The following is a 26,410-nucleotide window of genomic DNA, read 5'->3' as shown; positions in this document are numbered from 1 at the left end:
AAGAGCTTCGGCTTCAGATTTTTCGGACTTCCTGCCCAAATTTCAGGTCCAAAACAGCATTAATTGAGCCCCCACCTCTGCCACATTTTTCATCTCCATGTTGGAACCAGCGTTTTCTTGAGTTAATACATTTGCGACCATAGCAAAGCTGGAAAGGCAGCTTTGCCGCAATACCGGGCTGTGATGAGGTGAAGCATATTGAAAATATAGGGACCACTTCCAAATGGACCTTGACTGTGTCATGGCAAACTTCGACCGTAGCAGAGCTTGAAAGGCAGCTTTGCCGCAATATCGGGGTGTGATGAGGTGAAGCATACTGAAAATCTAGGGACCACTTTTAATCGGACGTTGACCGTGTTTTTCGGAAGTTCGAATAGTTCGAATAGTAAAATTCCAGTGTGAATCGAATAGCAAACACTATTCGAAAAATATTCGAAATTTCGAATATTCGCACACCCCTACTTATTATATTTATGAGTAGCCCCTCCTGCTTAGTCCACATAAACAACACGCCTTAACGAAACATGCAGTAAAAACTTCACATTCTTAAGCAACCGTCTTGACTTGTTAGCTATCTCTATGTTGGTAAAAACACAGCGCAGTCAATTTAAAAATGCATTCTGGGTTGCACCTTTCCTATAATTAGACTAACTTAAAATACCTCCAAACTTGCTTGCACTATTTATTATATAGAGCACAAAAAAAGGCCATTACTTAAAGCCTGAAATATGAATAAGCCCATCATGAGTAATGTAACATTGCTTACCTTAACAGTGGTGAACATTATGCCAAGCTCGCCATTCTGGTAGTGGCGCTCCATGAGATCATCCACAAAATTAATTTCTGAGCCAAGATTGCGAATTCGTGCACGAACAACCACATACTGGAAGACTGGAAACAGATCATCCATGTTCCAAAGAAAGTCACCCAGGCCTTTCTGAACTTCCTGTTCGAAAAAAAAGAAATTTTTTAAAGTCAACAAGGCCACATTAAACTCTCTGCAGCAAATTTTTGAAACACTAAAGACAAGCACTAGATCAGTTTAAACTGACAAATTGTTCTTTAAAACTTTACTTTCATTTATCAAATAATAAGGTTGATTAATAGATAACGAAATGAAGTTGACAGTTCAAGGTTTCTTTGCGTATTTGCACCGTATTGGCTTCGTTTTAGTTGTAAAAATTGCCATGTTCCACAATTGGTGACTAAACAGAATTCCGTCCAAATCAATTACGTATTTACTCGTATTTCATAACAAGCTTGAAAATGGTGCCTCCACTTTCTAGTTTACCATGTGTATTCTCATAGTAAGAGTGGTGTTTTTGCTATAGTAGAAGGGTAATTTACTAATAACAGGTAAAATCTCATTTTTCTCTTTAGCGTTTATGTGATGAAGAAAAAATTGAAAGAACTCCAGTCTTTGAATACACGATAAGGTTCTAAAGAACAATGGAACATTGTGCTTGTCTCTGTTCTTATCCCCTTTCATGAGACTTCTTGTGACTAGAGTAAGAGGCATTAAGTGAAACTGGTTTTTCGGACATGCCTGATAATTTGGACCACCTTACGGCACCGTCACATATTCCACAGAGCTGATGCACAAGGAAGTCTGAAATATCGTATGCTGAAACATTTCACCGCCCAATCTTTCAGACACTGCGCAGTGATTGCATGCACCCCCAATATCCATTCTCACAATGCGAGCACCAAGATGCCTAATAAGCATACTGGCCGGCCTTCAGAGCTATTTCACATCTCATTGAGCTCTTGAAAGTAGCAAAAAGGCATTTATTCACTTCTTTTTTGACAACTCAATTGCTTGGACAACTTTGCAGTACTTAGGGTGTTTAAAAAATCTGACAGATGCCAGATGTACACGCACTAAAAAATCCACACCATACAAATCCAGGTGGACTCTGGGTGGTGTAGTAATAGTAGAGTGCTAACAGTCATGTTGCCATGTGTCTAATCCACACCACACAGTAACGAGCCATATGTCAGTTGAAAGCGAAATCTGGATGGGCTGGTAATGCTAGAACAATAACAGTAACGAGCCGTATGTCAGCTGCCATATAAACAATCTTAAGTTTTCTTAGCATAAGTTTCTGCATGAAAGAACTTTGGATCAAGCTACATTATCTTTATAACTAAAACTTCAGCAACAGGCAAAACATATGAATCATAACTGAAAAATTCAGCAAGACAAAGTTTGAGACACAGAGGCCATGGTGCCTGGCACAAGTGTTTTCCTAGCAAAGAGGTATTTCCAGTTCTTTGGAACTTTTTTGAAGCCACAACACACCCGCCTCACTGCCTCTGTTTATGAGCCAAGCCACAGCTGTCATGATTGTGCTGGCACAGCGTTAAATGAAAGTGCTCACAATTAACAATGTCAGATTAACACTTCTGAGCTTAGACGCATTGACAATTGATTATAGGCTTCCCTATATGACTTGAGACGTAACGAAATAGCGCACAAAAAGACAACAGACGAGGCAAAGAAACAAACAGGACGAGCGCTATTTCGTAATGTCTCAAGTCAGCCAGTACCAACCAGCCCAGCTCTCTGCCCTCTTAGTTCCCTATATGCTTCGCCTGCTTTAAAGTAAAAAGTTTTCAAACAGAAATTTTAGGCTGTTTACTAGCCAGAATCATTCTGAGATTTTATCAAACGCACAGGACTGTACAGGTACAGGAACATTCATATGGGGGCGAATTACCAGCAAAGCTGCTTAGGCTGCCCGCACGACGAAATCATAATTGTTTTGCATACATAGCACTCATATACACATAACCATTTATACACATTTATTTAATTTTGAAACGATGGTGATCAATGCTTTACGATCCCTATGATGCATGGTGAGAATTTCAGTCTTCACACAGGACACATTCTCCTCCAACGCTAAGTCAATGCGTAAACAGTGTATGGTCTTCAGTTTTGATTTGTCTGTGTAGCACATGAAACCAAATTCGTTGGTGAAATGTCGGAGGAACCACTTCGGTATCTCGCAGAGCTCTAACGCATGCATTCCAGCAGCACCACCACACTACACCGACACAAGCGCCACCGTCACCGCACCTCCGATGCATCCGCCACAACTGCTGCTGCAGCAGCACTGGCACCTGCGATGCACATGGTATATACTCTTTCCCCTCTCCCCTGCTTGTCTCCATTGCTGCAGTATCGTCGCCACACTTTTTCCTCCTCCCCATTCCCGTCCACGAGTGCCCCGACACAAACTTAAGCGGCCCATAAGGAGGCTAGAGGTAAACAACTCCACTGTAAAAATCTCGCTACTCAGATGGCCATTTTAATATCTCTGATGACAAAATGCAAGTTTTCTGTAATGGTAATATACATGCCACTCTCAAATTTTTCCAGCCTATATTCCTCGCCACACATTTTGTTACCTTCCTTATTCCTATCACACAGTGTTCTTGTCAATATTGAAGCAGTGGCTAACCTTATGTAGTACATAAGATTAGCCATAAGAGTAGCCCTCTGCTTGCTTAAAGTGATGCAGAACAAAAATAAGAAACAAATGATGAAAACATTGAAATTCCACTCGAAAGACACGACTGTTCCAATGAACAGAGTATATTTCACATATTTTTGAACAGCTGGCTGTACTTCTGGAGGATTGTGAGCACGCGGTGGCTGCTCGCGAGTGCGCGCAGAGCCGTGCATCGACGGCTGTGATTTCAAGCGTCACCACGGTGGTAGCAGGGTGCGTCCTTTCCTGCCTGCTACTTCCCTTTCTCCACCTCACCTTTACATCCAACTCTCCCCCTTCCACAAAGGCGACATGCCCCACCTGGGAGCATTGTTTGTTACCATACTGGTTCTAGGAACCATAGTGGGAGCGGAGTAGTTCGAGACGCGGGTGACGTCTGGCATGGTTGGCACGCCTGTTTCCGGAGACATTAAGTCGGCACGGCTGCTAGGGGCAGCAGTTTGTGAAAAATGCATTAAACTTATTATTTTCCTCTAGTTTCGGCCTGAAAACAAGGCTGTGCTAACCAATTTCAGCACCCAAGCTTTCAAATGGGCTGAAAATCTCAGCTGCAATAGCTTTGTTCAGTATCCCTTTAAAGCCATTCATCCTGAGGCATTTTACTGGAAGAACTGGGATTCACTCTCTATGTACTGCATTAAACAACCACAGAGCATGGCGCAGGAATGTCAATTGGGCTGAGATGCAAAATATGCAGCAAGAGGCACACGCCACAAATTATTGTGCAGTTGGTGCTGTGTGTGACATCTCGCTCTCCTGCAGAACTCTATGGAGGACAAATAAGTAGATTCCTGAAGGGTCACTTCAAGTAAAATTCACAAGCTCTCAACAAGGGAGGAGAAAGCAAGCAAGCCATTCGTGCTGCTTCATGCAATAGACCTTTTCTGGTTCGGAACAGTGCCTTCAGTGGAGAGTGGCCGAAATCAAAACTGGTGGCTCTTGGTCTCCGAAATTGTCTGCTGTGTGCCTATAGACAATCTTGGAGGTCTGGATTCACGCCTTTTTTGAGGGGGAACAACTTGCAGGGTTCCTACCTCAGGTGTCACTCGATCCGCTCCTAACGTCGTGCTGTAGCTGCCGAAAAGCATGGCGTGCCCCTCATCGACGATGACGACACACATGTGCCGACTACCCACCCGGAAAATGTCTTTTGAACACTATACAACCCTTAAGTGATGCAGACCAAAGAATGTGAGAATTTCAAACCATAAGATTTACAGAAGAGGCCCCATGTGCACCAGCGTGCTACTGCTGTATGTCAAGGAGTTCATGTCTTTGCATAATATTAAGGACTGATGAAGGGACAAAGCTTGGCATTCTGACAACTGTATTACTTTGTTACTATAAAAACCGGAATATAGGTCCATCCCACCCCCTCCCCACATACAGATGCACACTTAGAGGTACTGAAAAAAAAAAATTCGAGGCGAAACTACGGAGCGCATTTAAAAATCACCGCCGCGCGGCATTAATGCGAACTGCATGGGAAACCCGGTCTCTAAAGCAGCATTTCAAACCTTTGATAGAGTGCGAACGATGCTCTATGAATAAAAAGGAATTTACCTTGCGATGTGCCCTGCAGTTTTGTTTTCATACAATAGAAACGATTCGTTGACAAACCATCGGCATTCCACAGAAAAGCTGGCAGCGCCGTGTGGGCTGGCAACCCTTTGCGGGGAATCAAACCACATGACCAGTCACATGCGCCCACAGGGTGTCTTCGCGTCTTTTTGCACTCACGCCTGTTCACCATTTCTGCATTTCGCTTCGCTTGCGCACAGTGGTGTGCGCGATTTGCGACGCTGCCAAACGGACGCCAAGATGCCACCGCTACGCCGGCAACAGTACAGCGCTGCTTTCAAGAGGCAAGCGATCCTCTACGCAGAGTCGGAAAGCAACGTTGAAGCAGGGCGCAAGTTTGATGTGTCGGAAAAGTGCGTGAGGGAATGGAGAAAACAAGGACCAAGATATTCGCGTGCGCTGCTACACGCCGTTCCTTTCGCGGACCGAAGTCTGGACGATACGAGAAGCAAAAGCCTAAGTGTTTCACGACCAGAGAAGCAAGAGCCTAAGTGTTTGCTACGATGATATTGAAGCAAAAGCAAGTACTGTCGCGAAGGATATGTGCATCCCGCAAACCGAGTTCAAAGTATCCAAGAAATGGGTCAACGATGCCTGGTATGAACTGCCAACCGACATGGTCCGCACGGCATTTTCCACGTGCGGACTCAGTACCATCGGCACCCGTTCCGATGGCGAGCAGCAGCAGCGGCTCACACGATGGCAATGACCGTGACTGCGTCCTTCTCTCAAGCGACGACGAGTCGTAAGCAATGTTTCATGGGCAAATAAATGTTTCCTTGCATCACTCCCTCTTTTGAAAAACTTATTGGTGAGCTATGGCCGCAGCATGAGGCTGTGTTCGGAGTCAACTTTTTTTTCCTCTAGAAGGGGTTGCAATTTGGGGGGTCGACTTATAATCGGAGTTGACTTAGAAGCGGGAATATACGGTACACACCACGGTGGTCTAGGGGTTACGATACTCGACTGCTGACCCGAAGGTCGCGTGTTCGAGTCCTGGCCGCATTTCGATGGAGATGAAATGCTGGAGGACCGTGGGTGCACGTCCAATAACCCCTGGTGGTCAAAATTTCCGGAGCCCTCCATTATGACGTCCTTCATAATTAAACCGTGGTTTTGGAACATAAAAACCCCGACAATTACTACTAATTATTTAGCTTTTTATTGGACTGATTACCGATTTTTTTATTTATCAACATTGAGGCCACTTATTGGACTGTTAATCATTCATTATTACTTACTATATTAATAAGAACAAAAAGAGAAAAAACAGCAGCTTTTTTGAGAAGGCAGCGAATGCAGTTCGTTTTTTCCACACACAGGGCATGTTTTTTTTATATGTTTTTGCGAAGTCGAGGCTATGAATAGGCTTGCTTCTTCCAAAGAGAAATGTTACGCACCTGCCTTTTATAACTATGCACTTCTAGAAATATTTACGCTATTAGAGATGCTATCAGAACAAAAACAAACAGCACTAACAGGAATTTCTTCTAGTTAAGTAACAATTTGCAAGCCATGGCAATGAGATTCACGACTCCCTTCCCCACATACAAAAAGCCATAATTGCAGTGTGTGGTGACGGGAAGACAGCCCACAGCACAAACGGATCAGGCATCTCACTGACCTCTCTTATGATAGCACAATCTAATCAAGGAAATACATGTGGTCACTTGCCTTGTTGATTTCTTCAAACGTCTGTCGAATCGCCTGAAGCTTATCAAATGCTGTAAATGCAGTGCTGAAATGACAAAAATGAAGATGTCGGCACACAAGTTCGGCTCTATCTATCAGCATTGGGTGAACATTTAGATATCATGAGCAGCTGCACACAACATAAGGATGTGCACAGACATCCCTAAAAGCTTATACAGGGTGTCCCAGCTATCACGCAGCATGATTTAAAAAAAAAGAGGAATGGCGTTACGCGGTGCAAACCTACTGCATATTGTTCCTAGTACACTGAAGTAGCCAGTTCTAACTTTTTCTTTAACAAGGTTTAATTAATTAGTCATACTTATGTTTAAACTAGACAAGTACTCGCGTAATTATGGAAATATCATTGAGGCATATCTAGTCATGTTCAAATGACATCTAACTGTGCAATTTTCCACAATGTACTAATTATGTGCTCATTTTTTCCGGCTGATAAAGAGAGCCCGCGAAATATGAAAAATAACACGTGACTACGCTCCCACACACAATGTAAACCAGCGCCCTCACATAAGCTTACTGCAGATAACCGCTTTGCCTGTTGTCTGTTGCCAGAGACAGTGTTCCGCATTTTGACAAGGGTACAGATCAGGCAGCAGCAATATGCGTCGCAATTTCGCTGCGATTCGTTCCGTTCTGTAGTACGCCACTATCATTATCCATATCTCATGGCCCACTGTTCTAATTGATAACGCAGTTGGAGCGCTGTTCTGGTTATGGCCTGACTGTAAAACCAAGCGGTGCGTTTCTTCGGTCGGGGAGTGGCAGATGGGGCGATCCATATTTTTTTCTTTCTGCATCTTTTCCTTGATACTGGGTAACTCATAGTGAGACTCTTTGAGGGCGCTGGTTCCTGATGCGCGCAGCGGCCTAGTCATGTGTCACTTCTCATATTTCGCGGGCCTTCTTGATCAACCAGAAAAAAATGAGTGCGCAATTAGCATGTTGTTGAAAATAGAGCAGTTAGATGGTATTTGAACATGCCTACGTACGCCTCATTGACATTTTGACAATTAGGTGAGTACTTGTTGAATTACAGATATAATTATGACCAATTAATTAAACCTCATTAATGAAAAAAATCGCAGTGGGTACTCCAGTGTACTAGGAACAATATGCAGTAGGTTTGCTTCACGCAACGCCGTTCCTCTTTTTTAAAATCGTCCTGCGTGATAGCTAGGACAGCCTGTATAATAACTGGTAACATCACCTCTGCATGCATATGTTGCCACAAAGCGAAGCATATTGTCCATACTGTCTATGCATGATCAACACAATACTACCACTTATTCAATTTACATACATAAAAATCATCAAAATTATATGATGTTTTCAGAATTAGACACGAGAGCAACAAAGAAAGCAAAACTACACATAGAAGATAACGTGTAGTACCTCTCAGTGCTGATAGCTGTCGAATTTTCTATAGAGCATAAAATAGATGCTATATCTGCAAGCATGGCGCTGACACCGGAATTTCTGCGAAACGAGCTCTTTAACACAGTTATTGCATTAAAATAATAAAATTCAAAGAACAAGAAAAGAAACACGTCTATTTGAATCCTTTCCCCATGGATGAAGGAAGCACAGGGATGAAGGAAAACAACTTGAACAATTTTAAGCCCTCGTTTAGAGTTTCAAATAAAACATAGTTGCCTTTATTTAGATGTTGTTCTAGTTCTTATCATGCTTATCTTTCCTGGCAAAGCCACTGATGCGACTGAGCAGAAATAGAGCAATAGTTGGTATAAAAATGCACATTTCAGAAAAAATAAATCCTCATGTAATAGCCAAGCTCAGCTGTTTAGAAAATCACAAGCTCTCAGTGGCGGAAGTGGAAAGAGGAAAACAGTAGGGTGTCATCCACCAACCTAGCCCCCCTTCAGAGCTGCCCCAGGGTACAGTTTTATGCTACAGCAACATACAGTAACACTTGCAACCCATAGGATTTCTCGCCAGACGACTGTATTGAAACTCCAAATATACACTGAGGGCTAGTCCATTGAAGAATAACAGCTGCATGTATAACAACACATTAAAAATAGAGAAATTTCCTGACAGATTCTCAAACATCTCAATTGGGCTCACTTTTGTTCTTGGTTTTCTAAGGCTTCAAGACCTAATCCTAACTGTATGTCCTCATTCTACTCCCACTCTACACCTACACCTTCCCATAACACATGAAAGTGTAGTAACTAGGGGTGTGCGAATATTCGAAATTTCGAATATTTTTCGAATAGTGTTTGCTATTCGATTCGATTCGCACTGAAATTTTACTATTCGAACTATTCGAACTTCCCAAAGACAAATGCACTCAACATCCGGTTGAAAGTGACCCCTTCAGATTTTCAATATGCTTCACCTCATTACACTCTCGTATTGCGGCAAAGCTGCCTTTCAAGCTCCGTTACGGTCGAACTTGGCCAAGAAAGTCCGGTTGACAGTGGTCCTAGATTTTCAATATGCTTCATCTCATCACACCCCCGTATTGCGGCAAAGCTGCCTTTCAAGCTCAGTTACGGCCGAACTTGGGCAAGAGACAGTCAACGTCTGATTGGAAGTGGTCCCTAGATTTTCAATATGCTTCACCTCCTCACACCCGGTATTGCGGCAAAGCTGCCTTTCAAGGTCCGTTACGGTTGAACTTAGCCAAGAGACAACGTCCGTTTAAAAGTGGTCCCTAGATTTTCAATATGCTTCACCTCATCACACCCCCGTATTGCGGCAAAGCTGCCTTTCAAGCTCCGCTACAGTCGCAAATGTATTAACTCAAGAAAATGCTGGTTCCAACATGGAGATGAAAGATGTGGCAGAGTTGGGGGCTCAATTAATGCTGTTTTGGACCTGAAATTTGGGCAGGAAGTCCGAAAAATCGGACGCCGAAGCTTTTTAGCATCCAAAATTTCAGACGTTCTTATATATCGACGTCTATGAGGCAGATTTGGAACTCCGGACTTGAAGGGAGCACACCCTTGTCCGCCACATCAGTTGGCCTTCCACAGCAGTTGAAAGAGGAGGAGAGGCTGAGGAAATGGCATCTCTGCCTATCACGTGTAAAGTGTTGTCGGCAACACTTTGGTTGCACCAAATCATGTACATAAATACAATTCGGCCTCTACATTGCCTCACTCTTGATAAGAAAGACAACTATGAAATATGACCCACCCAGCGCTTCATCAACCTAGCGAAAAGAAACACTTTCATGTTGCTATCTCACAAGAACATACTTAGGGATTCTCTGCAACTTTTTTTGCAATTTCACTTCAAATTATTCGAAAAGTGTTTGAGAAATATTCGAAAATTATTCGAAATTATTCAATTCGATTCGCACTCAATCTTTATTATTCGAATTCGCTTCGCACCCAGTAATTTGCTATTCGCACAGCTCTAGTAGTAACCTAAATAAATAAGAGCATTACAAGAAAAATTCACTTGCCTGATGTGCTGCAGTGCTTCAATAGCATTTGTGAAGCATTCATCTTTGATGCTAGACATACGCTGAAGCTGAATATAAGAGAAAACTAGACATTAATTTCTACATCACATTGCACCACATGGATATTAATGCAATTTTTCAAAGAATTAAAATACTCACATTTCTTTCTATTGTGAAAACGTTGTCATGAAACTTCAAGCTCATAAACTTTCTAAAAGGACAAAGATATGAAAAAATATCAGTGCATGATTGTTATGTAGAATGTTATTGCATTTGAGGGTAGAGGCATTCTGCAGACCTGTTGAAGTATACCATGTCCTGACAGACAAGCAAATGCAGACATAAATGGATGGAGAAAAAAAGCAGTGAAGTTAATTCTTCATATAGCAGTTTCACTGACACAATGTAGAGATACTCAGAAGCACAGGTCGGCAAACTCACTCATGAGTCGACTCACTTAGACTCAGATTGGGCCGTGAGTCCGAGTGACTCCGGGTGAGTAATATATTGGTGAGTTTGAGTCCGAGTGAGTCCGGTTGAAAATTTTAGTGAGTCTGAGTCCGAGTGCATCCGGTTGACAAAAATATTGGTGAGTCTGAGTTGTGGGGATTGAGGCTTGCCTGTCGCCACTGTGCGGGTTTTTTTTTTGCCTATTTCTGCCATCGTCATGTCTGATCACGTCGCTCCCCTCCTCCGCCGTCCTACGGCGCTGGGCGAGCGGGGTGACGTAAACCACCCTCACCCCGGTGCCGGATCTCGATGGTGGCGCCGCGTTCGAGTCTCGCGGGCTCGCGTCTCGCGAGACGTTTTGCGCGGCGGGAGGGAGAGACTCTCTCAGGACCTCGTAGGGTAAGCACGTATTTTCTTTCCCGTCTGTCGGCTCCTTTGTTTAGGCTCGCTCGGACGGAGTTCGCTAACGGTGCCTTGCGCCAGCGGCGAGCGCTTACCTTACGTTGTCCTTTCCGAACGCTAGGCTGAAGAGCGGTGCGGTGTGTTCGCGCGTGGTCTTACTACGCCGAAGCTGTACCTATCGAAGCCAACGCGAGCGGAGTTTGCCCTTGCTCGAGCGATCGGGCCCTGTGGTCGCAGATCGTAAGAGTATGCAGCATAGTCGCGAGGGACCATTTCCTTCAGCGGCGTGTTGCCGTGAGCCCTTTGTCCGCGGAGACGTGCTAGCAGCACCCTTTGTGTTGTACTTTCGCCCGTGGCGTGGTTAAGCCTGTTTTGCTTCTCCCGCCACCTTTGGGAGCGGGCGTTGTACTGCGTTTTGTGGTGTTGCCGCAGGCAATAAAGTGTTGCGGATCTCGAGAGCAGTACTGTGTATTTGACGCGCTATGCTCGGCACCTTGTTTGCGCTCGAACGTACGTGTGCAGCGGCGCGCTAGTTCACGCGAGGCGACGGCAGACGTGGCCCTGTGCCTCGCTAAGTCCGAACCCACGCTAGTGGCTGTACTCCTGTGAGATACGTGCACACTACAGAGTCCAAGTGAGCCCTAAGCGCGAAATATATTTCTTGAGTGAGTGGGAGTGAACTACACTTTGTTGCCGACTTATGGTCCTATCTACTCATCTTCAGCATTACTATCAGCCTTATATCAGCTTACGTTTATACTCAAGTCTAGTCACACATATCTCAGCACACTAGCATTCATACGCCACTTCAATATTTATTAATCAGAGGCGTGAGTAAGGGAAGGAGTGCCATGTCCCCCCACAAACTCTTTCATGAGAAGTTCTTCATAAAGATATCTCGTGTGAGTCGCGTATTTCATAAAAAATGTCCTTACTGGATCGATATATGATAATGAAGATATATGATATATAATACCTCATATTTGAAGGTGCAAGATCTGAATGCGTATTGTAGAGCACTGATTATGTGAGATATTGGCATTAAAAAGGACTGACAACATGATCGAAAATGAGTCGACTCACTCAGGCTCACTCAGACTCAGGTGAAGCCGTGAGTGCGAGTCTGAGTGAGTCCGGCTGAGTAATATGCAGGTGAGTTTGAGTCTCAGTGATTCCGGGTGAGAAAGCTTATTGAGTCTGAGTGAGTCCGATTGAGGAAAATTTTGGTGAGTCTGAGTCCGAGTGAGCCCTCAGAGCAAAAAATATTTCTTGAGCGAGTCTGTGTGAGCTGCAATTTTTTTGCCAACCTATGCTCAGAAGAAAACTGAACAAAAAGGATGCACACAGCAAGATATGCTTAATGCTTTATCTGCATAAACAGGGATGCTCAAAATATTAGAATGAAACTACTAGGCTGAGCACAGCATTAACAAAATTAACTTGCATGCGACCATAGTGTTAAATATGAAATACCACAAAAAAGAAGAAATGACACAATCCATTGAACAAACAAATGCACATCAGATCAAGTCTGGCAGCACATATGGTTCAAAGACATCATCTCTTCTAACAGGCTCAAAGGTATCAGGCCCCCACAGAAGTAACAAATATTCAATGAAAACATTTAATGCAGCTCATAGCACAATAAAGAATCTGCAGTATATGTAAAATATTTTTGTAACTAGCAACAAATTACAGGCTGCTGCCCTCCCAAATATGTAAAGGTGGCGCAGAATAAAAGTACATGCACAGCCTGGGAACGCCAATACGTTCTCACCATTAATGCATGCTAAGCTTGTATGTGTCCAAAGGAACGCTTGGAAATTTAGGGTGCACTGTTGACAAAATTGTAAGTTAGTTTACGGTGTGGGTCATGGCTGCCCCTGCTCATTTTGCTGAGGGTTGCCGCGGCTGCACTTTCATTTTTGTCTCAAGACACTGTTGATCCAGCACTGATCGCTCTCCACTACAATGAGCACTTGCTTTGTCTACAGCTTGCTGTGGGCACTGCAAGTCCACAATGTGGAAGGTGTGAGCAATGAACTCCTCGGTGAGGCCAGCATTGCCACAGTAATGAAAATGACTATCGGAAAGAGACATGAGAAGGTACACAGTTCAAACCAACAATAACTACACAAGGCTCATGTCACCAGATTATGTAGTACTGAAGGAAGCAGGACACAACACAGCCACTAAGAATATCAGTTAAGGTACACAAAGACTCGAGAGGAGGAGCATTTTTAACCTCGTGTAACTAATTTATACATAGTATGCAACAATAAGATTTTTGTGAAAATGTCTCCCAGAGCCAATATCTAAACAATTCTTTCAGGGATAAATTCTATAACAAAAGTTGCTTCAGATCCCCTTCAACTTTGTGGCCCACCAAGTAAACAGTCACTTCAGTACTGTGCTCCCATTAAACACTGCTACATTAACCTTCAGGGCCCTTAGTACTAGTACTACCTTGAACGCTGGCATCGACAGCTTATATGACCAAAGGCACATACTCATCCACCCCAAGAAAGGTCATCAAGGCCAAGTCAGACTGTTTGTTCCATTTGAGCAGGCGCTCCCAGTAGTGCCGATCTTCTTGTTCGTTGTTCAGAGCATAGAGTGTTGAAAGTGACGGGTAAAGCCGAGGCAGAAGGACTGGTTGAATGAGTGTGTTCGGCGTGATGCACTCTCTGGAGAGTACAAAAAAATGAAAGTTTGTGAGCATGACTTCAAGTGACGTTCGTACCACATACACAATACAAAAATATTAAGTGCTATACACAACACCGAGAAAATTACGTTAAATTGCCTTTATTTTACTAGCTTTCAAATGATCCCATTTCTCAATTATACCAAAGACTATGTTCACACCACAGTACAACTGGCTCTTGTCAACTTGACATAAGATAGACACTCTTATTCTAAGGTGATGAAGAGTTCTAAAGCACACCCACCAAGACATCTACATAGCTTAGTTATTCAAGTTGCTGTATGCCAGTTACAGTCTGGCAGTAATATAGCACCTTGCAAATCCAGCTGAGGCTGAATATATCAAGTGTCAAGAGAATTTTAAAATTATTAATTATATCAATAATTAATGAGAATACATTGGTGCAGCATAGCGCTGAAAGCCCACTAATAGTACTTAGCAATTCTAGCCCACTCATTTTAGGCAACCTTCAACCAAGGCTTCGAGATTACCTCAAGAGCTGAAACCGTCTCGTTTTTCAGCTTTAGAACTGCAATGATGTATGTGCAACCATTTCACCGTCACAGCATGTGCCATAACATTACAAGGTACAGTGGCAGCATATCTTGCAGGTTAAACTAAGCTACTGGTACCAAAAAGTTGCACTGCACCAGCAGCTTTTTTTTTTGAAGTGCAACATACAGTTTATTTTGCAGCACACAAGCAATAATAAAAGTATTGCTGCATGCAGTTCTTACACTATGTGTGCTCAGCACATGCAGTGGCATGACATGAATACTGGTTTCTTAAAGCATATGTGCTGGCTTCCTAAATACTAGTGTTTCCATTGACACAAGGCACAATATCTATGAAGTCAACAGATAATGAAGCCAAGGAAAGCATATGAGGGTGTTATTTGTAGTTTTTAACCTTTTCAGCCCCATTGATATAAACCGTATGTCGTCAGCAGCACGATATTTTGAAAGCGCTGAACAAGCTTTTGCACGAGACAGAACTCGACAAGAGACAGTAAATAGCTTCTGGACATTCAAGGTTTTGATTCATCACCACCTTCCTCCTCGTCATCATCAATACCTTCTCTCTACTCTCTTTACCACCCCCTCCCCTTTAATAACGCTGAGTAGCAGGCCAGAAAATTTATTCAGGTACCTCTCAGCTTCTCTGCCACAATAAACCTTTCTCTCTTTTTTCACTCTCTTCACCCATTTGGGCAAAGTAACATGAAGTTTGCGAGCTCTGGGGTGGTTGTACCATTTGTTGCATCTTTCCAGAAGCATATTTTCTCCTTTCCCTTGGTTTACTCCATCCAGATTTTCTTTAGCGGCTACACAGAATGCACTCTAATGGAGGCACAAGTGGGTCGGGGCATGGTTTGTACTTTACACGACAGTAGGTAATTCTCCATTCAAAAAGCCGCAATGTGACACCGCGATGTGACACCTTTTATGTACTGTTGCCATCTGTCATGTTTGTAGGGGTTATTTTTCATCTTCCCTTGTCTTCGCCATGGCGCACCTTCTTTTCAGTGATAAGCAAGCTCCTTCATCAGTGTACTCGCTCCAGGATGGCTCTGTGCTCTTTTCATATAACTTTACACTGCAAGGGTTAACTGAAGTGTAGTATAATTGTGCAATGAAGGAAAATTAAAGTGGAAGTAAAACACAACTTGCCGCCGCCACGAACTAAGCTTATTGAAAGTGGGGGCACGTGCAATTTAGTTCCAGTTGTGCTTTGGCAGCGGCTGTTGCCCCGTCCCCTCTCATGGCTATTTGCTGTATGTGTAACCCTGTGAGGGTTAGCCAGCACCACTCATGACCATGGTAGCAATTTTCCTCAACGGCATCACATAGTGTAAGTGAAATTTATGAGTAAATGGCTGACCAACAAACCCCTGCATGCTACTTAAAGGTATCAAATGAATGAAAGAACATGATTGATCGAGAAACCCGTTTTTGTAAGACCGAACTACGTGAAGCTAACAAATAATAAAGGCAACAAAGGCATTTTCTTTTATCTCATAATAACTAAACCTAAATTAAAAGCTACAAATAACACCCCCTATGTTTTCCTTAGCTTTATATGGTTGTATCTACTAAAAACGAGCCCCTCCATGAACTTTTTTGTTTGGCCCAAAAACGAGAAAACGTTAAACACATGTGATGTAACACAGAGATAAACACACCCAGCACCATCAAGGAAGTCGTCTGGGCATTCCACATCCCCTAAGGAGGTCAGAACCAGGGGCTTATCTGCTTGAGGCAGGTCAGGAAAAAGAATTCTGCAATTTGAACAGAAACCACCATAGAATGAGATGGGATTATGACCTACACAAGAGAAAAATGATAAATGATCTATTAATCAGTATTATGGCTGCTTTGGAATAACCTCAGTTACCTGACCAACTCGTACAGCCTCTGGCAGAATGATCTGACTTCTTCCACAGCATGTACAAGAAGTCGAGGATGGACACCAATGCCACAGTACGTCAGTCTACCAACAAAGGATCACAACAGAAACATGCATCACCAAGAAACAAGTATAAGCATGAAGATAAAAGGCGTGATCATTACTAAATAATATAGGAAAGAGATAAAAGCCCAGTGGACAACAAAAAATAAAAATAAAAGACAAACAAGATAACAGAGTGCACCTTACCTGAACACACCTACCAAGCCATCTAAAAGATAGCCCAAAGGATGATGAACACAGTCAAATGCACTGGTCAGATAGTCCTTGATCTCAACATAACGCTCCAGAGTCAATGACCCATGCTTCTTGCTGGTTTGAGGAATGCGCTCAAGATAGTCAAGGTTTTCTTCGCAGCAGGGTTTCCCTCTGTAATTTAAATATTAATGACATTTTTTAGATATCACAATGTTAGTTGTATATTTCAAGTGTTTTTGTGGAATAATATTTCACAAGGTCCTTAAAGGGACACTAAAGGCAAATATTAGGTCGACGTTGATTGTTGAAATAGCGGTCCAGAAACCTCGTAGTGCTACTTTTATGCCAAGGAAGTGCTTATTTTGAAATAAAATCACGTTTTAGTGGTCCACATCGCGTTAGCGCACTTCAAAGCACCCGCCTGGAAGCGGTATTTCGCACGTCACTGTTGCCGTGCCCAACGTTGCCCGCCTTTACTGCGTGGCGGCGTGCACTGGCGGCGTGCACCATTCAGGCATCCGGCAACATCACATGCATGCGGTATTTTGTCGAACTTTCCATCAGAGCGACTTTCATGAGCGTGCAAAACACACACGGCAGTACGCGATACCGAAACTACCACTGAGCCGCGACCGCGTGAGCGAAGCAGGGCGCCGGGCAAAGCACAGATCGGCGAAAACGGAACTTTTGAACCACACGCGCCGTTCTCCATGGCAACACCAAAGAGGTTCCTTTTTCCATGAATCAAAAAGAAACAAACAAGCAGCATTTTATTACACTTCTTGATGCACGGAAGGTTCTTTTTTTATTGCAGCTAGTTTGATTACTAGTGATTAATTGTATTCAGACTATCCCACGTCATCGTGATCACTTCCAAAATGTCCCACTCGTGGCGCTCATCGTGTGATATATTTAGCTTAATTTCTTGGTAAGTAGGGCACTGCTGTTCATAATACTGCCGTTTTAGACGTTGTCATACATTGAGCTTTCACTCTGACATAAATTGCTATTTGCCTTTAGTGTCCCTTTAATTACCATAATAAAGTCATCTCTTGGTAACTATATAAGTGAACACAATTACTTTTTTTTAATTGAGGAAATAATGGACTACTTTGAATGTAATTCAATGTCTGAATGTCCTAAAGCAATGCAGATGCCAGAGAGGAGGTCTATTAGGTAATTTTGACCACATGGGGTTCCTTAACATACACATAAATCAGTGCACAAGACAATTCTTGGGTTTCTACCCATCTTAATGAAGCTGCTGCAGGTTGGAATCCAACTCACAACCACATACTAATCAGCAGAACACCAACATCGCTCAGTCACCACATATTTAATATAATGATAGAAATTTTTTTCGTTGCAGTGCAACTCCACACTGAGAGTAACTCAAGCCTGTGGTTTTTTACTTCGTTCCCTACCTTTTACTCAGTGATGCTGCATCAAATATGCCTTTAACCAGTTCATTATATTGTTTGAGAAACAGCTGAAGATAGCATTACTTATTAAGCAGACTGCAGGCTGTAAAAAACAGTCCAAATCTATAACCATAAAGTTAACATCAATAAAGTGCTTCATATGTACACTTTGTAGCCTAACTTTCTGATAAACTCATAAACCAGTTTAAGGTTAGGCAAAGAATACCAAAATGAACTAAAAATATCAATGGAAACCAGAGTTAAGAGTATCAAGATTGCATTATGCTATTACATGGACATTGATTTGCAGCAGTTTTATACCATATTATTGCACCACTTAAAATGCCAACCTTTAAAAAAAAAATTGTAATCAAACTACAGCCTCTATGCAAACCAAATTAGTCTAGCTATACAATTTGGAGGTTAGGCACAAGTGAGCATGCGTGCATGCACACAGACACACACAGTTGACCTCTATTAATTCAACCTTGAAGAAATGGCAAAACTTGTGTAAGAATCTGGAGCATCTAGTTAAAGAAGGAACATAAAAAACTCCCAAACTCACCTCTACTTCATTTAGAAATGCTTACTCGATTTTAAGATGCCCTCGAATCTAATGTGCACCCAGTGTCTATGTGTTCAAACCAGAAAGTAGAAAACGGCAATAAACCTTCTAGTGACATTAAAGGGGGACATGGCACTTACAATTTTTATTTAATTCATTGATCGATTTTGATAAAACTTCCTAAGTATAAGTATATTTGTGTGCTGATATCAAATATGCATTTATTTTTCTAGTATAATGTGTAGTTTGTAAAATACAAAATATTTTGTGTGCCTTTTGGGGAGCAAGGTTTTTTTTAAACTGAGTGAGATACGAAGTAAATCAGCATATCACAATAATCTAGAATTAGAACTGTGTGCAGTGCAACAAAAATAGATATTCTAAACCCATTAGAACAAAAGTTATGGTATGTTGAACATTCACGAGTGAAATACCAGCTTGGAATTGACTCGTTCGCAAATGTTCAGCATACTATAACTTTTGTTCAAATAGGCTTAGAACATGCATTTTTGTTGCACTGCACACAGTTCTGATTCCAGATTATTGCGATATACTGATTTACTTTGTAACTTGCTCAGTTTAGAAAAAAACTTGCTCCTGAAAAGGCACTTCAAATATTTTGTATTTTAAAAACTACATATTATACTAGAAAAATAATTGTATATTTGAAATAGGCATACATATATACATAAACTCTTCAAGTTCCATCAAAATCGATCAATAAAAAGAATAAAAAATTCAGCCAGCTCCACTTTGCGGACACTGATGAAACAGCGAAGCTGGTGGCCTTCCCTTCATCAGGCTATCACATTTCTATGTTTTTCAAGTCTTTCAGATATGTTGTATCACTGCTCTTTATTAAACAATATTTGTTAAGCTTTGATGTGGTAGTATAGTTTTATTGCATCTCTTGCTCGAAGCTCTGGGTCTAATTTTCTCCGCTTGCGCTTAGCTTTGGCCTCTCTAGCACAGACATCAGGATCGGCCCGGCGACGTCGTGCCCGTTTCCTCGCCAGTTCTTGCTGATGCTCACGTCGGGTGGCTTTGTCATCGGCAGAACGAGAAATCTTAGCAGTTCTGAAAGTGCAAACTCCTAAACACCGACACTGACATGCTCCTTTATAATCCACAGAGCTTTGCCCTCTCCCTACCTTGGCGCGTTTCTCAAAGGTTCACCCCTCCTCCGAGACTCGACATCCTCCCCGTCGGTGCGCCTCTCATTGGTTTGCTCCGAAGCTCCGCCCTCGCCTCTCGCAGCACGGCGTAGCACTCCCCTTCCTACCGAGCCTCACCCTCGCCACACCGCGAGGCCACGTGATCAGCGCTACGCCATCAGTGGACATGAAAGCCTCGACTAAGAACAGCTTCGCCGTTGAAAATTCAAGAGCAGTGTCCCCCCTTAACACAGGAGCTTCTAAGTAGAAATCGAATGCACACTATATATTAAAACAGAAAAATGTAGCATGCCTGAGACTTTCGTAGCCATATAAAAGGAAACTAGGAAAGTTTATAGTTACCGTTGTTAAAGGGGCACTCAAGGCAAATATTAAGTCGATGTTGATTTTTTAAACAGCGGTCCAGAAACCTCGTAGTGCTACTTTTGTGCCAAGGAAGTGCTTAATTCGAAATAAAATCACGGTTTAGTAGTCCGCATTTTTAGTGGTCCGCAAATCACGGTTTAGCGCACTTCAGACCACCCACCTGAAAGCGGTTTTTCTGACGTCACTGTTGCTGTGCCCAGTGTTGCCCGTCTTTATTTACTGTGCGGCAGCGTGCACCATTCGGGCATCCGGCAACGTCACATGCATGAGGCATTTTGTTGAACTTTCCGTCAGAGTGACTTTCACGAGCGTGTAAAACACACGCAGCAGTACGCGATACCGAAACTACCACTGAGATGCGACCGCGTGAGCGAAGCCGGGCGCCAGGCGAAGTGCAGTTCAATGAAAACAGAACCTTTGAACCACATGCACCGTTCCCCTTGGCAACGCCAAAGAGGTTCTTTTTTCCATGAATCAAACAGAAACGAACAAGCAGCATTTTATTACACTTCTTGATGCACGGAAGGTTCTTTTTTATTGCAGCTAGTTTGATTACTAGTAATTAATTGTAGTCGGATGGTCTCACGTCATCGGGATCATTTCCAAAATGTCCCACTCGTGGCTCACGTCGTGTGATACATTTAGCTTAATTTCTCGGTAAGTAGGGCACTACTGTCGATAATATTGCTGTTTTAGACGTTGTCATACATTGAGCTTTCACTCTGACAAATTATTTGCCTTTAGTGTCCCTTTAAACAATGTCATGTTGATGATGACTGCTGCTGACAGCATGAGTGTATAACCATATAATAAAGGCTCTTTAAGCTAATTTAGACGTTTCTATGAGGCAGAAACCCAGCAAATACATTTCGCACTTCTGTTTTCAAACTTCGTCACAGCTTACGCCTGTTCGCATATTCTTATATTCGCATATGAGCAGAATATGCTAACCATGACCTGAAAGGCTGCGTACAGTTTCAAAGCACAAACACATGCTAGCAAAGAACTCCCAAAAAAACTTTTTTTTAAATAAGGAAGAGTTGCAAAACAAATACAGAAGCTGAATAAATGCTGTCATACTGCTTTTTCACGTGGCTCTGCCTTTTTCTGTTGCTGATGGCAATAGCAATGGCATCCCATGCATGCTTGTTGTCTTGAGCATCCGAGACCCCCTGAATTCCAAGCATGTCTCGGCAATGGTCAAAGATGTCCCTCCACTTGTCAGACGCTGGCACACTCATCGAGAAAGATCCTTTGCTGATTAGAAAAGAAAAGAAAAAAGCTTAGGCTTCCCTTTTTTGCCCATACAACTTCTAAGTACTGTTACTGCAAACAACAACAAAAAAGTATACTCCTGAGGTATGAGGCACAATTTGATATATTGTCACGTGGTCGTGACGTCGACGAAGACAGCAGTCGGCGTTTGCAGGATGAAACTGTTTATTTGGCCGAACTTGTGGCCGGAAAATGAGAACTAGCAATACAGCAATACACGCTGTACAATGATAGCGGCGAACAGGGCGTCGTCCGTCGATCAACTGACAAGCGGTCAAGCGCGTCGGCTTTTATACAGGCGCTATGGAACTTACCAGCAATATCGCTGGTGGCGGCGTTATCTCTCGACAAAGCTGGAACATTCGCGTGCGGCGCGCAACCTTAACAAAGCGATCTACTAAAATCGTGAAGCTTCTCGAACACTGCTTCGCGGCCAGCGTCGAGCGTTGATAACCGTCCTTGCTGGTCAAACTCGAACACATCAAAATAAAAGAAGAAGCGGGCGTGGCATTGCCCCCCTCTGAAAAAGCATCGTCCCGATGCTTGCAACAGAACATGCAAAGGAAAAAACAAGTGCATACACAAATAAATTACAATAAAAAAGGAAAAAGTAGAGTTCTCAGGTTCGCTAACGTGCAAAAAACGGCTTAAGGCGCACGACATGGACGACTTCAGGTCGTGCGCGGCGTCGCTGGGAGTTCGTAATGCCGTCCGGGACGACCTCGTAGTCAAGAGCGCCGTGACGTCGAAGCACCTTGTATGGGCCGAAGTATCGCCGAAGAAGTTTTTCACTGAGCCCACGTCGGCGTATCGGCGTCCAGACCCACACACGGTCACCGGGTTGGTACTCCATGTGACGTCGTCGAAGATTATAGTGACGGCTGTCGACCCTCTGCTGGTTCTTGATGCGCAGGCGGGCGAGCTGCCGAGCTTCTTCGGCGCGTTGCAAATAGGCGGCAACGTCGAGATCGTCTTCGTCGGTGGCGGTTGGTAGCATTGCGTCGAGCGTCGTTGCCGGGCTCCTTCCGTAGACCAGCTTGTACGGCGTCATTTGCGTCGTTTCTTGCATGGCCGTGTTGTATGCGAAGGTCACATACGGAAGGATGGCATCCCACGTCTTGTGTTCGACGTCGACATACATGGCCAGCATGTCGGCAATGGTCTTGTTTAGCCGCTCGGTGAGGCCATTGGTCTGTGGGTGGTACGCTGTGGTCCGGCGGTGGCTTGTTTGGCTGTATCTCAGTATTGCCTGAGTTAGGTCAGCAGTAAACGCCGTACCTCTGTCGGTGATGAGGACCTCTGGGGCGCCATGACGCAGGAGGATGTTCTCAACGAAGAACTTTGCTACCTCGGCGGCACTGCCTCTGGGTAGGGCCCTTGTCTCGGCGTAGCGGGTGAGGTAGTCGGTAGCTACGACGATCCATTTGTTTCCGGCATTGGACGTCGGGAACGGCCCCAGTAAGTCCATCCCAATTTGCTGGAACGGCCGTTGAGGTGGCTCGATAGGCTGCAGAAGTCCGGCTGGCCTAGTCGGCGGTGTCTTGCGTCGCTGACAGTCCCGGCTGGTCTTGACGTAGCGAGTTACGTCGGCGACAAGGCGCGGCCAGTAGTACTTTTCCTGTATTCTTGCGAGCGTGCGAGAAACACCCAGGTGTCCAGACGTCGGGTCGTCATGCAGAGCCTGGAGGACCTCTGGTCGCAATGTCGAGGGCACTACGAGAAGGGAATCGGCTCGAAGCGGCGAGAAGTTCTTCTTAAGGAGAACACCGTTGCGCAAGAAAAACGACGTCAGTCCTCGCGTGAATGCCTTGGGAACAACGGTGGTCCTGCCCTCGAGGTATTCCACAAGGCCCCTGAGTTCTGGGTCCGCTCGTTGTCGTTCGGCGAAGTCTTCGGCACTTATGGTTCCCAAGAAGCAGTCATCCTCCATGTCGTCCTGCGGCGGTGGGTCGACGGGGGCGCGGGACAGGCAGTCAGCGTCAGAGTGTTTTCTTCCGGACTTGTAACGACGGTTATGTCAAATTCTTGAAGTCGTAGGCTCCACCGTGCGAGGCGACCTGAAGGGTCCTTCAAGTTAGCTAGCCAACACAAGGCGTGGTGGTCGCTCACAACTTTGAAGGGCCGGCCGTAGAGGTAGGGGCGAAACTTCGATGTAGCCCAGACGATGGCCAGGCACTCCTTTTCTGTTGTGGAGTAGTTGATTTCTGCCTTTGATAGCGACCGGCTAGCATAACTGATGACCCTTTCGAATCCGTCGGTCTTTTGCACAAGGACGGCGCCGAGTCCTACGCTGCTTGCGTCGGTGTGGATTTCCGTATCGGCGTATTCGTCGAAATGCGCAAGTATGGGAGGCGTCTGCAGGCGTCGTTTCAATTCTTGAAATGCTTGAACTTGCGACGTTTCCCACCTGAATTCGACGTTGGCCTTCGTGAGTTGCGTCAGTGGCTCGGCGATCCGTGAAAATTCCTTGACGAAACGTCTGTAATAGGCGCACAAGCCGAGAAAACGGCGTACGGCCTTCTTGTCGGTGGGCGTTGGGAAGTCAGCGATGGCAGCTGTTTTCCGCAGGTCCGGGCGAACACCATCCTTGCTGATCACGTGACCCAAGAACAAGAGCTCCTCGTACGCGAAGCGGCACTTTTCAGGCTTCAAGGTGAGTCCGGAGGTCTTGATTGCTTGAAGTACAACTTCAAGGCGCCGAAGGTGTTCGTCGAAGTTTGAGGAAAACACAACGACGTCGTCCAAGTACACGAGGCACGTCTGCCACTTCAAGCCGGCCAGTACTGTGTCCATAACCCGTTGAAAAGTCGCAGGTGCCGAGCAAAGACCAAAGGGCATGACCTTGAACTCGAACAGGCCGTCTGGTGTTATAAAAGCAGTCTTTTCTCAGTCTCTCTCGTCGACTTCTATTTGCCAGTAACCGGTCTTGAGGTCCATCGACAAAAAGTACTTTGCGTTGTGTAATCGATCCAGGGTGTCGTCTATCCGGGGAAGGGGATACACGTCCTTCTTCGTGACTTTGTTCAGGCGACGATAATCGACGCAAAAACGTAGAGTCCCATCCTTCTTCTTCACTAGCACCACCGGGGATGCCCACGGACTCTTTGACGGCTGGATGATGTCGTCGCGTAGCATTTCGTCTACCTGTTTCTTCACGGCCTCGCGTTCTCACGTCGAAACTCTGTACGGGCTCTGACGGAGTGGTCTGGCGCTTTCCTCTGTTATGATGCGATGTTTTGCCACGGGAGTCTGCCTAATTCTTGACGACAACGAAAAGCAGTCCTTGTATTGCAAGAGCAGGGTTTTGAGCTGTTCTTGTTTGTGCTTCTGAAGGCTGGGATTGATGTCGAAAGCTGGTTGCGGCGCTTTATTCGTCGGAGTAGGCTCGGGAGAATCGGTGAGGCCGAAAGCATTGCTGGCTTCTACGATTTCTTCGATGTAGGCGACCGTCGTGCCTTTGCTCACGTGCTTGTACTCGTTGCTGAAATTCGTGAGCATAACTGTTGCTTTCCCTGCCCGCAACTCTGCTACTCCTCTTGCGACGCAAATCTTGCGGTTAATCAAGTGGTGTTGGTCGCCTTCAACAACGCCTTCGAGGTCTGCTGATTTCTGAGTGCCGACGGAAATGATGACGCTGGAGCGAGGTGGAATGGTGACCTGGTCTTCCAGCACATTCAAGGCGTGCTTTCTTGGCGGAGTGTGCGGCGGTAGTGCCTTTTCCGTGGACAGTGTTATTGACTTAGACCTCAGGTCGATGATTGCACCATGAAGGCCTAAGAAGTCCATACCAAGGATGACATCTCTCGAGCAACGCGGCAGGATTACGAAGTTCGCGGGATAAATCCTGTTGTTAATGGTGAGTCTCGCTGTGCAGATTCCCTCTGGCGTTACGAGGTGACCTCCAGCTGTCCGGATTTCGGGGCCTTCCCAGGCTGTCCTAACTTTCTTCAGCTTCATGGCGAACGGTCCACTGATGACAGAATAGTCGGCTCCGGTGTCGACGAGGGCTGTGACGCTGTGGCCGTCGATAAGAACGTCGAGGTCGCTAGTTCGTCGTCTTGCGTTGCAGTTAGGTCGTGGCGTCGGGTCACGGCTACGTCGGTTTGTTCCGCTGTTTCCACGTTGCGTCGTAAGGTCTACTTCGGTCCGCGAGGCTTCGTCGTCAGGGCTCTGTCTGGTTCGCGTCGGGTCTTCAAGGTTTCGTCGTGGCGTCGTCGGCGGCGGCGGAGGAGGATCTTCGATGTTTCGTCGTACAGCAACCGCACCTCCATCGGTTGCTGCCCTTAGCTTTCCGGATACGGGCTAGGCGACCGGCCCCGGAATGGGCCAGTATACTGGCGGCGTTGGGGAGAGGCGTAGCGGCCTGGCGACGGCGATCGGGAAGGTCCTCGGGGGGTCCACTGCGCTCCTGCCAGATAGTCGGCGATGTCACGTGGTCGTTCACCCTGCTGTGGACGCGGCGCGTCGATGGCGAATCCGCGCAGTCCCATCCGTCGATACTGGCAGCAGCGGTAGGTGTGGCCGGCTTCTCCGCAGTGGTAGCAGAGTGGACGATGGTTGGGGGCGCGCCAAACGTCGGTCTTCCTCGGCGTGTATCGCTGGCCGGTTGGCGGGCGGTATGGCGTCGGTGGTGGCGGCGGTGGTGCCTGGCGGCGGAACTGCTGGGGCGGCGCGGCGTCTTGACGTGGGCGAGGAGGGGGGGCATTGCGTCGGGCTGCAGCAGCATAGCTCATTACTTGCAGCTGCGGCGGTGCCGGTTGAGGAACACCCAGTGATTGTTGGATTTCCTCGCGTACAACGTCCGCAATCGACGTCACTTCGGGCTGTGCAAAAGGTGCGAGCTTGCGCAGCTCCTCTCGCACGATGGCTCGGATCGTTTCGCGCAAGTCGTCGGAGCCGAGGGCATGAGCTCCTGCGCTGTCTTGGAATGCGCGGCGATTGTACTGCCGAATGCACATCTCGAGCGTCTTCTCGATTGTTGTTGCCTCCGCGAGGAATTCTTGGATGGTCTTGGGTGGGTTTCTGATTAGTCCCGCGAACAGCTCCTGCTTGATTCCTCGCATGAGGAAGCGAACTTTCTTCTCCTCGGGCATCTCAGGGTCTGCGTGGCGGAACAGTCTCGTCATTTCTTCTGTGAAGA

General features: G+C 45.2%; 1 protein-coding gene across 2 annotated transcripts in view; it reads right to left on the bottom strand.

Annotated features, from left to right (window-relative positions):
- The window catches only part of LOC119378901 (alsin), an 84,525-nt gene that overhangs the window by 3,612 nt on the left and 54,503 nt on the right, over positions 1-26,410 (bottom strand). For both annotated transcript variants that reach the window (XM_049411681.1, XM_049411684.1), the window contains 9 exons: positions 21,076-21,252; positions 16,460-16,639; positions 16,199-16,294; positions 15,987-16,082; positions 13,608-13,784; positions 10,405-10,456; positions 10,246-10,313; positions 6,770-6,837; positions 767-942 (listed from right to left, as the gene is read on the bottom strand). In XM_049411681.1, the coding sequence (XP_049267638.1) occupies positions 767-942; positions 6,770-6,837; positions 10,246-10,313; positions 10,405-10,456; positions 13,608-13,784; positions 15,987-16,082; positions 16,199-16,294; positions 16,460-16,639; positions 21,076-21,252 (1,090 nt within the window). The remainder of the gene's footprint in view (positions 1-766; positions 943-6,769; positions 6,838-10,245; positions 10,314-10,404; positions 10,457-13,607; positions 13,785-15,986; positions 16,083-16,198; positions 16,295-16,459; positions 16,640-21,075; positions 21,253-26,410) is intronic.

Source organism: Rhipicephalus sanguineus, chromosome 1, assembly GCF_013339695.2.
Source record: "Rhipicephalus sanguineus isolate Rsan-2018 chromosome 1, BIME_Rsan_1.4, whole genome shotgun sequence".
In the NCBI taxonomy this organism is placed as follows: domain Eukaryota; kingdom Metazoa; phylum Arthropoda; class Arachnida; order Ixodida; family Ixodidae; genus Rhipicephalus; species Rhipicephalus sanguineus.
Note: the sequence above shows the minus strand (reverse complement) of the source record. Positions and strands in the feature narration are given on the sequence as shown.